The 11895-nt window shown below is 44.6% G+C and overlaps 1 protein-coding gene across 1 annotated transcript in view; it reads left to right on the top strand.

Annotated features, from left to right (window-relative positions):
* Window positions 1-11895, top strand: part of Pdcd1lg2 (programmed cell death 1 ligand 2) — a 46165-nt gene that overhangs the window by 25031 nt on the left and 9239 nt on the right. Inside the window, exons 3-4 of the mRNA XM_026781328.1 lie at window positions 780-825; window positions 7524-7846. Of these exons, the coding sequence (XP_026637129.1) occupies window positions 780-825; window positions 7524-7846 (369 nt within the window). The remainder of the gene's footprint in view (window positions 1-779; window positions 826-7523; window positions 7847-11895) is intronic.

Below are 11895 nucleotides of genomic sequence, written 5' to 3' on the forward strand. Positions count from 1 at the left end.
GTTGGGGCTGTCTGAGATTCTGTTGAATAATCTTCTAGGTGCCAGTGAATCCAAAGCTCAGATGGTTGTTCCTCATGGTACAGTCAGTGTCACAGTTCTAGGTACTCCATTGGTTACTCCTGTTCCTCAAGATAGCTCAGTGCTCCAGTGCTCTGAGTTTGCTGTCTCAGGCCTACTTTGGCCTAGGCTACTGGCTTTGATCTGTTTCTGTAAATCCTGGTCTGGATCCCCTCCTGCAGAAATCCCTGGCTTGGAGTTGGACCTGTTCTGGTGGAGATTGCTGACTCTGGGTCTGATTGATGGTTCAGTCCTGATCTGTCCGTGTCCTGGGACTGGGTTGGCTCCCAGGACTAGATTTGCTCCTGGCTTCTGCTCCCAGTGGAGCTTGTTTCCTCTGGCCCTCTCTTTCCTAGGTCGCTTTTCCATTTTTAAAATGGTGTCTGTGCAGCGATGCTTCCTGTAGTCTAATTTAAGGGTGTCATCTTTCATGTCTCACACTTCTGACTCCACATCTAGGCTCTCGGCAACTTAAATAGAAATTATTTTTTTGAACATTTTGTAGCTGTACATTTTACATTTATACTTATCATCCATTTTGAGTTGGTGTTTGTAAAGAATGTGGAGTACAAGTTGAGATTCAGTTAGCTTTTGCATGCCAGTGCCCACTCCCTCCAGCCCCGTTCTTTTTGGTCTTCTTTCCTTTATATGGAAGCACCTTTGACTCTTTGCCACAAACCAACAGTTCATAGTTGTGCGGGTACATTGATCATTGTGTCTAGCTCTTTGTCAGTGTCTTCTTCTCTTGATTATTGTAAATTTGTTTAGGTGATTTAATTGTTTTTATCTTTTATTGCAAAATCTAAAACTATCTTTTAATCAAGAGACACTTTAGAAACAGTGTTTACTTTTATACTTGTGTCTTAGACAGAAATAAAACAATTTTTTTGTTGGTTTTTGAGACAGGGTTTCTCTGTAGCTTTGGAACCTGACCTGAAACTAGCTCTTGTAGACCAGGCTGGCCTCAAACTCACAGAGATCAGCCTGCCTCTGTTTCCCGAGTGCTGGGGTTAAAGGTGTGTTCCACCACCACCCAGCTCAAAACAACCATTTTCCTATCATTGATGCTTCCCTTTTTCATCATCCTCCATCCTTCAGATGCGAATGGAGAAGGTGGGGTAAGGAGGGATGACGAGACTATGATGATGCCTGGGGTACTCTGGTGAGGAACACACCCCAGTCATTCTGATTTTCAACTTCCAATGACTCTTGATACATGCAGCGTGATGGCTATCAACCTGAGGAGCTTTAGAACACCATGGACACACAGCTCTAAGTGTGTCTGTGAGGGCATTTACAGAAAGGTTTAACTGGGCAGGAAAGACTCACCCTGAATGGGCAGCACTATGCCATGGGCTGGAGACTTGGACTGAATAAAAAGGAGAAAGTGAACTGAGCACCAGCACCCACCAAAGAGGAAAGGGTGACTGAGCACCAGCACCCATCAAAGGAGAGAAAGTGACTGAGCACAAGTACCCATCAAAGAAAAGAGGGTTACTGAGCACAAGTCTCCATCAAAGAGGAGAAGGTGACTGAGCACCAGCACCCATCAAAGAGGAGAAGGTGAACTGAACACCAGCACCCATCAAAGAGGAGAAGGTGAACTGAACACCAGCACCCATCAAAGAGGAGAAGGTGACTGAACACCAACACCCATCAAAGAGGAGAAGGTGACTGAACACCAACACCCATCAAAGAGGAGAAGGTGACTGAACACCAACACCCATCAAAGAGGAGAAGGTGAACTGAGCACCAGCACCCATGAAAGAGGAGAAGGTGACTGAGCACCAGCATCCTTTTCTCTCTGCTTCCTGACTGCAGATGCAGTGTGACCACTCTTGCTGTCATGCCTTCGCTGCCATGATGGACTGTACCCCTCAAACTGTGAGCCAGCGGAGCCCTTTCTTTCTTACATGGCTTCTTGTCAGCTCTTCTGTGTCAGCACTGTGGAAAGTAAAGGAAATAATATAACAGAGGAATGGGATCTGGCCAGGACAGTGTTTCTGAAATGAAGGGTGTTCCACACAATGCTCACACACAGGGCAGAACACGAGCCTTTTCCGAAGAACAGCGGCTGGTGAAAAACCTTCTGACCCCATCTCACATTTCAAGTACACTATATAGGAAGCCAAAAAAAAAAACAGTAAACTTTTGTTGTTCAATGGAAAAAAGTTCAGAATTAGCCTAAAGAAGAAACTATCTTGGGAGCTCATGCAAATGATTTGTTTTGTATTTCCTGGAGAGGTGACAGGTGTGAGCTGTCATCAAGTCCTGCTTGCAAATAAAATGCCAAGCTGACTGCAGAATCTTCAAAATGACTCCAGAAGTATCCAATTGGGTGTCCTCTGACTGATAACTTCATGAGTCCAGTTCTGGATCGGAGCCTAATTTAGTTACTGCATGGTGCATGAAATATAAACAAAACACGTTTACCTTAATGCAAAGCCCAAAGTTTACCTCCCTCAATCACAGACGCTGTCCACTCATGCTGGTAGTAGCTGCTAGAGTCACAGACGGGAGGCATCGCGAGCAGACAGTGGAAAGTGCGTTGTGCATAAAGATCAACTTGAATTCCAGTTCCATAATCACCCCTCGTCGGCCTTACACAAACTTACCCTTTGTAGAGCCCCATTTTCCTGACCTCTTACACATGGATTGTGTCTCCAGTTTGGAGGGTTGACGGAAGAACCAATAAGATGGGAATATAAGGTTCCTTTAGTTGGGATCCTTAAGAAAGGTCAGTTACCACTCTTTTCCCCAGCTACAGTCCAAACGCACCAATGCTGTAAGTCTGCCTCACAGATCCTGATCCTGTGGGTTTGGGGCAATCCTAGGCAAGTTGGAATTAGTGCTCAGGTGAAGCTGAAGGCCGTGTTTTGGATGGCAAGATGGTAAAAGGTGTTTGCAACTGCAGATGTTCGATTTGCCTCACTTGAGTTGTTCAATACAGTCTGCACAGTAGAGACTCCCAGGAGAGTTGCCAAGGGTGTCTGCTCTACCCCTATGAGTACTGCTTCTGAAGAAGCCAAATTGGGATTTGAGTGTTTTAAAAAGCCTTTGCTATGGTTTGGTTATGTGTTCCTCAAAGGTTCCTGTGCTGGCGCTTAGCCTCCAGGGTAGTGGCATCAACTTGGTGGGGCCCAGAGGAAGGCAATCAAAGCTGGAGATTCCACACTAGTGAGTAGATAACATCTGTCTCTGAAGAGTGGGTGATTTTAATGGGATGCCACCTCAAGTCTATGGCCTTCTTCACCCTGTTGGGACACAGGCAGAACTGGATGGTGGCACTGAGCTTCCTGGACCCTTCAGCACCAGAATGTTGAGCCTCACTGTAAGGTTCCCTTGTCAGGCAGGCTAAGGCCTTCTGCTTGGTTACTCTGACGTGCAGACAGCCTTGAGGAGGAACTCTTCACAGACTTGACGATGGGTGTTTTCATTTCCTCTGTCAAATGAAATGGCACAAAGAGCCCAAGGTGAGAGTATTTCAAAGGTATGCTGTACCTCCTAATCCACCCATTTTTTTTAAATGTGAATTTATTAATACCAAGAACAGGAAGAACAGAGGAGGAAGAAGGAGAGAATATAAAAATTATTACTCACATATGTGCCAAGACCGAGGAAAGTGCTTTAAAATCTGTGATCTTTTCAGTTCGCACAAAAGGCCTTCAGCATTTTCCATCATGGCAAAAGTGAGGCTCGGACAAGTCAGTTCTCTAAAATAACATGTGATGTGCAGAGCCAGTTCATACATGGCCCAAGTTTAGTTACAGCAATAAAGCCCAATGTGATGTCACCAAAATAGCAAAATCTTGGCTTTTTGCTCTGAACTGCTTTTCTTGGTGGCCTTGTTGTTGTTGTTTGTTTGTTGACAAAAACAACTGTGTGGAAATTCATATGACTTCTGCTAAACTGTGTTCACTGTACTGTGCTTGTCAAATGGCGTTCACGGAGGCGTGACACATTTCAGAAGAAAGCGTCCTCTCCCGGTGCAGTCTGAAACTCGTTCAAACCTCAGAGTGCAGGAGTAGGAAGGAAATAGTACATCTGCACTGTACTAGTGGGAGCTACACGTGGTAGTGGCTTCAGTCTATATAAAAATCATCTTAACAGATTTTTCCCGGTGGCATGCATAGAAGACTGGCCATCCCAGTTCAGAGCTCAGTTCTCATGAGGGCTCGGTGTTCTCAGAGTCCAGGGGAGGCCTGACCATGGTTATAAAATGCTGTCTGGTTGTATGAGTGGGCATGTTCCATGGAACTGTAACAGCCCGGGCCACCTTGATTCACAAAGAAGAATATAAAGAATAGAGACCCAGATAATTCTAAGGCCATTTTCTAATGAGTACTCAAGCCCAAGACTTTGCACATCTTGGAAGGTATAATTGAGTCAAAATTAGTCAAAATAACAACCCTCAGTATTTCTGAGGCATTCTGACACATGATTTACATTGGTTAATTGCCCTTGCCTCTTATGAATGCTGGTCTCCAAATGCCACCTGTCTGAAGGTAAAACATTTTCCTTCTAAAGCTGGAGGTATCTACAATGGAGGATGGGAAGGTTGAAAAGAAAAGAGAAGCCACATGTTTGTAAAACACAGGGCAGGCTGTGATGGGGAAGTTCTGATGTGATGGGGGAGTTCCAGAGGAAGTACAGACAGTCTGTCTCTCATGAGAAGAAAGTGCAGCGTGGCCTGGGGTGTTGCAGTTCCGTAGCTGTCAAGTCCCTAAAGCTTGTGGTTTCAGCATGCAGTGAGTGGGTTCTCCAAAATGGAATCACACAGGAATTCCTGAACGACAGCATCCTTTTCACACAATACGCTCCTAGGGTCTTCTTGGCCTGATCTGGCAAGGGCAAAGGAGCACACACCTTAGAGCCTTTCTCCTGGCCTCAGGCTGCACAAACAGATGCTGGTCACGTTTGCGCCGTCTCTGTGCCACAGATCTCCGTAGAAAGTACATTCATGTGCTTGCTGTAGTGAAGGCAGAGAACGGAGAAAATAAACTCGCCAGCCATTTCTGGTAAGGAGCATTTGGGCGTATCACTATCCAATATGTTGGATGCTAGCCAAGAATTGCTGATTCGTGTGATCTCTTGCAAAATGCACCTTGTGGTGAGAAGTTAAATATAGCCGGGCTCGTAATCTTTTCCTTCACTACTCTCCCCTTTGCCTCCCCTGATTCTCCATAGCTGAGACTAAGGTGCTAGATACTAGAAAAAAAAATACCAAAGCAAACTTAATCTTATCATTAACTTCTAAGGTTTGAAGGATATCAGGAGGAAAAACTTGCATCAGAAGATACTTGCAAGCTGAGTATGGTACCACACCCTGGCCACCCCAGCACCCCAGAGGCTGAGGCAGGAGGAACTTGAGTCCAAGATCATATGGGGCTAGGCAGCAAGGCCCTGTCTCACAAGCAAAGAGAATCTAAGGAGAATGGCAGTGTGTTCACCAGCCAGCAGGAAACACAAATCCCTCATCCTCTAGAGTCAGGTCAGGGAATGGACAACCATCCTGGTTAACTAATATCCTAGTTCACCACAGCTGTGCTGTGCTCCTAGCACCTGAGGGCCTAGGAGGCTGAGGCAGGAGTCCAAGGTGAAAGCCGGCCTGGGCGACATAGTGAGACCCTGTCAGTGAAAGGAAGCAAAGAGGGAAAGGAGGGAGGAAGAGAGAGAAGGGAGGAAAGAAGGGAGAGAGGCAAGGAGAGACAGGAAATCCTGGCTAATAAAGAATGTCTGCCCATCCCATAGATGGATTATTACTTTCCCAAGCATTAATCCATCGCCTGGAAGAAGGTTTTCTGAGTGCCTGTTAGCTGACAGACAGGGGTGGTACATGTGTTTCGTCTTGTCCAAGTTCTCCCACAGAACCAAGAGATAGATACTAACCTCATTAAAAGAAAGCGGACAGACTCATGGAAGTTCAGTGCCAGGCCCCTCTCAAAGGCTCCTAACTGATCCAGACACTGTTGGGATTTGAGCCCCAGCTCACCTGTCCCCACAACTATTTGATGATCAGATTATTTGATTGTATGGATGAACGAGAGATCTATTGAGTATAATTCGATTCAGTCTTGTGCAGTGATTCAGAAATGATTTCAAGACCTTTCCATACCTCCATCGTGAGGGTACCCATTCAATACTGGTGGATACAGCAAACAGTTTCCCACATCCTGTATACACAGACACTGCCTTCCCTGTTTGTGGTACAGGGCTATTTAAATTAACTCGGCTTTTAAAATACAAGGTTGCCTGTATAGGCAGAAATCCAGTAAAAGGCTAGTAAAAGAGAGGCTGGGTACAAAACCAAATACTTTTATTTTTAATTTAAGTTCTCTGCAGATGCTGTTCTTCCTGGGAGCTCCCTGCCTTAGGAAAAGAGCCATCCGTTCTAAAGAGTAAGCATCTGGTTAGAAAACATAGCTGAAGGACTGAAATCAAATTTCTCCAAATTCAGCTCCCTTTAGCCTTCGGTTCTTCCCCCCATGAAATAGCCTTGCATATCTCTGGTGAGATGTGTCTCACGCTCTGAAAAATGCTGAGAATAGAAGCTACAGCTTTTCCAGTCCAGCACCAATGGGCCCTGAACTGCAACCATATTGACTCTAACTCCTGCATTCCCTGGACAAAATTATAAAATCCTAATGACAATACATCTAGATCAAGATTACAGTATTAAATAATATGGTTATAAAGTACTGTCCGTGAAACTTGGCCTGTAGTAGTTACACATAGTTCCATTTTTTTCCTTTGACTTTATTGATCCAAAATAGTGACTATCTATAGTGGGTTCATATGACTTGGTGATTACCAGTCAAAGATGGAGACGTACTGCAGTGGCCTTAGCTGTGCGCTCTTAGGCAGGTAGGTTAACCTCTCTGTGCCTCATTGCATTTTCAAAAGGGCAGCAGCAATGTGCCCATCTCACTGGCTTCCAGGGGGGACTAGATGAGATGCTGTTGTATTTAAGAGCTCTGTAAGAGGTGGGTGTTGTTACTATCCCTGGTTGGAGGTGGTGATATTTAGCAGAGATAGGTAAAAATTGACTTCATATGAAGTAAAGACAGTCAGCCCAGATGATAAGATATAATGACAATCAATAAAATGGAAGTAGCCCTCAATGGTAGGACAGCCTATGGTCTCACAAGAGGAATGCCCTGGACTGATGGCAGGCTCTGAGGTGGGAGATGTTGGGGTGAGCAGTTCTGTCCCTCAGAAGCTCCCGCTGGGGTGTTCAGGAGAAGCAGGAGTGGGGGGGGTAGCTGAGTGGCTGGCAATGTTCAGAGAAGAAAGCTGCCTCAGCGTGCGGAGACAAGAACGCCACCGTCTCATTACGGGATGCCGGAAGGGAAGTGAGGAGTCATGCAGAAAGCCCAGAGAAAGACAGGGGTCTCCGGGAGGATGATGGAGGGGTGGAGCGGAGCTCCCGTTCTAGAAAAGCTGGGATGTGACAGGATTCCAGCAAGCTGTCTTTCCCTTTCAGCTTTATTCACGGTGACGGTCCCCAAGGAAGTGTACACGGTAGAGTTTGGCAGCAACGGGAGCCTGGAGTGTGATTTCGACCACCGGGAATGCACGGAACTTGAAGAAATAAAAGTCAGTTTGCAGAAGGTAGAAAACGATACCTCTTGGCCGAGTGAGAGAGCCACCCTCCTGGAGGAGGTGCTGCCCCTGGGGAAGGCCATGTTCCACATCCCCAGTGTCCGAGTGAGGGATGCAGGACAGTACCGCTGTCTGGTCATCTGCGGGGCCGCCTGGGACTACAAGTACCTGACAGTGAAAGTCAAAGGTGGGTGTTTGCAGGTCTTCGCTGGCGGAGGGTTGTGACGGCTGCACGCCATAGCATGCTGCTCTCGGTAGCTCAATTGAAAGAGGGTGCAGTTGGTTGCTTTTTTTAACCCTTTTGGCTCTTTGTTCTTTTGAGGAGCCCACCACTCAGCTCTCATATAAATCACTCACATGGAGGCTTATTCTTACTTAAGAATGCCTGGCCTTAGCTTGCCTTATTTCTAGCCAGTTTTTCTTAAATTAACCCTTCTACCTTTTGCCTCTTCCTCCATTTTATATACCTTTCTTTACCTCTTACTCCTTGCTTTGCTGGGTAGGTAGCTGGGTGGCTGCCCCACGATGTTCTCCTCCTCCATCTTCTCTCACTCCTCCATCTCTTCTTCCCAGAATTCTCCTATTCTCTCCACCTGGCAGCCCCACCTATCATTTCTCCTGCCTTGCTATTGGCCTTTCAGCTCTTTGTTAGACCAATCAGGTGTTTTAGACAGACAAAGTAACACAGCTTCACAGAGTTAAACAAATGCAACATAAACGAAAACAACATATCTTTGCATCATTAAACAAATATTCCTCGGCATAAACAAATGTAACACATCTTCAGCTAATGTTCCACAACAGAGGCAGCTACTTCAAAGCGGGCAGAAAAGGCACCTGAATGGAAATATATTTTGATATCTGATGTAAGTATTGGTAAAGGGGTTAGAGTAGCAGACGCAGTGGGGCTAGAGGAAGCCAGGCAAATGAGAAGACAGCCTGCCTCATCCTCAGCTGGACTCAGAACCCTCTTGTGTGGGAAGCAATGGTCGTCATGGAGGGACCTGTTGATTCCCACAGACTCTAAGAGAAACATACGTAGGTGTGTCAAGGTCTTCACGGTCCCCGATCTCTTTCCCAAACTGATGAACCTGAGAACGTACCAGCCAGACAAAGCTCTTAGGGTTCCCCTGAAACACCCCCTCTTTCGACAGCTTTCTCCTTCTTTGTGAAAGGCCTGCCTCCTTTCATCCGTTGCCCCAAGGCTTAAAAGCTCCACAGCTTCAGACAAGAGTAAAAAGAAACCACCAGGGCCCAAAGAGCCCTGTGGCTGCTGCCTGCTACAAGGCAGCTAACAAACGCTTTGCTTCCAGCAAAACTGAAGGATGATGAGGGCCCTCGTGCAAAGATAACCACTGATAATCAAAAATTAGCGTTCTTTGCCTGATGAACCATGTCTTTCAAATTGTTTCCAATTCCTACCAGCTGATTCATGTGAACAAGGATTCATTAGTCCTTTTAGCTGCAAAAATTAAAAATACAAATAAAATTATTGTTGACTTCTACCTCATGGTAGAATAGTTTTAAACTTAATCTATATGCATTTTAAGATCGATGAATAACTTGAACGATACATTTCCAATACACTTTTATTTTTCATACTTAATAATTGCCAGTATCCAGAATAGTTTACATTTTGATAATATGGGTTGATGATAGTAATGAAATCACATTATAGAAGAAAACTTTGGACACCTGGAATCCCATAGTAAAAAGGAAAAATTTAATTTCAAAAGCTATACATATTTTGTTAAGTGTAAGACAGTTAAGGATGATAAATCAGAGACTATCAGATATGTAAGTGTATTTGTAAGAATGAAGCAATTATTTGTTGAAAATACAAATATTTATAGAATCCTAAATACATACTTTCTTTAATATAGAAGCTTATGAAAAAGCCTAAGAATCAAACTGACACACAAGAAAATTAAGACACACACTGCCGTGTGTCATCAGAGGAGTGTAAGCAGAGTGCAGTGTTAAAGACCAACACTCGAAAGTAACTTACTGTGATGCAGAATCTCAGATCTGGGGCGGGGGAAGGATTCTACAAATGAAGTATAAGTAGAGGAAGGGTTAATTTTCCTTTTAAATCTGGGGGATAGATCTGGACAATAGGTATGTAACACCTTTCTCCACACAGCGATTCATATTAAGTTTAGGGGAGAGTGTTGATTTCAAAAGCATAGAAAAAGGTTGCTGCAGACCGAAGAAAAGATCCGGAAGAGACAATGACTTCGGGAAAACCAGGCTGTAGCCGTGTAACTAAGAGTCTATGATGGCAGGAGAGCTGCTGAAGCAGAGTAAGGTGCACAGAGAAAGCAATGGGTGAACTAATGGAGCCAAGCCTCTTCCCTCTGCTCCTTTCCCCTCGGGGAACAAAGGACTAAGTCTGTTGTAGTCAAGAACGCAATGTCCCGACTTTCCAAGAGGGTCAAGCTTCTGGAATTACAGTCTGACCCTATATTATTCTGCAGGCTGTTTAATGACAGATTGAAAACAATCACCAAAGATTTATTTCAGTGATTTGAAGTTTTCCTGGAACCTCTAAGGCAAAACACAAAAGAACTGCGTTTTCCATCTCTTTTACAGTCACTGTAATGATTAAGATAATAATGCTGTATGCACAGTTTCTTCTTATCTCACAAGTGGTATGGAGGCTGAGAGACGGGTCAGGGCACTTACTGTGCACGTGTAAGGATCTGAGTTCAAATTCACAGCTCCCACGTTAAGAACAATGCAGGCCTGTGTCCTCAACTCACTGGTCAGTCAGCCTAGCCAAAACTGTGAACATCAAGTTAGGGAGAGACCCTGTCTCAAGGGAATAGAGTGGAACAAGAAAGATGATCAGGGTTTTCTTCTGATCGTCACATTGGCATGTCCACCTGCACACACACAGGCTTACAGAAACATACACCATATATGCCTCATATACCACATTCCCCCAACACGGGCATACCCACCTGCACACCCATGCACACAGAAACATACACCACATACCCTTCCCCCAACATGCACATACCAGAGAAATAGAAACCATGAAATCTGTAGAATTCTAAAGTAGAAAGTATTCCTTCTTTTAATGTTAGAGACTGAAATGTCAACAAGGGACCAGGGGAATAGTCACATTAGCAATAGCACCAAAGAAGAAATAAAGGAAAAAGCCGGTCCTGTGGAACCCCCGGAATCATCACTTGACAGACTCTTCGGTGAGAGCTGGTGCCGGGAATGAAATGGTTCTGCTGCTAGAGACACCACCAGAGCAGAGATGGAGGGAAATGTCCTTTAATTAATAATTAGTTTAAGCTGAGAGTTTGGAAGATCATGTCACCAGCCCTTGGCTAACGCCTTTCAGATTCTCAAGGCCAGGTTCTTAGCCACAGGGCTTATTATGTCTCTTACTCAACCAGACAAGTGTCCGTGGGATGATACTGAAGCCATGAGAATGAGCTTCCCAGTGGATGTTCGGTTACTTATTGTGCTCATGACAAAGACATCCTCTGGGGGGGACGTAGGAGCTTCCATTTATAGATGTAGTTAACTATGAGTTAGGGTAGCTAACCGATTGCTAGTATGAGAAAAATAGACATATCTTTGCTAAAGATAAGAGGTGGTGTTTTCAGTTGGTCTAGTCACAATGGAAATCAGAATAAAGGTTCCCCAGAAAACTAAGAATAGTACTATCGTTAGATCCAGCTATAGTACTCCTGAGTATATATTCAAAGAACTCTAAGTCAGCACACCATAAAAATACCCACCGTGATTATTGTAGCACTACTCACAGTAGCCAAGTCACGGTCTGGTTGCCCCCAACAGATGAATGCACAAAGAAAATGTAGTATACGTGTTTAATGGAGTATCCAGTTATAACGAAGAACAAACCCTGTCGTTTAAAGAAAAATGACTAGAACTGGAAATCACTGTGTAAAGAGACATAACGGAGACTTGGGAAGAAATGTATCACATGTTTGGTCTCATCTATGGAACCTAAGGGGAAAGGGGACTGCCAGAGGAGAGGAAAGGGTGGAGGTGGGGGAATATCACTGAGGGTAATGGAGGGGTGACTGTCATCCAAGAACAGTTAATGCATGTATGAAGATCTTAATACGATCTGTATACAGTTTTTGTATGTCATACAAAGGATGGCAGGATCTTTAAAAGGCCACATTTCACAACGATAAGCATCAGCTCTATAGAGAGAAACGACTTCTAAATGTGTGTGCTTCTGACAGTATA

Source organism: Microtus ochrogaster, chromosome 8 (genome assembly GCF_000317375.1).
Source record: "Microtus ochrogaster isolate Prairie Vole_2 chromosome 8, MicOch1.0, whole genome shotgun sequence".
NCBI lineage: Eukaryota > Metazoa > Chordata > Mammalia > Rodentia > Cricetidae > Microtus > Microtus ochrogaster.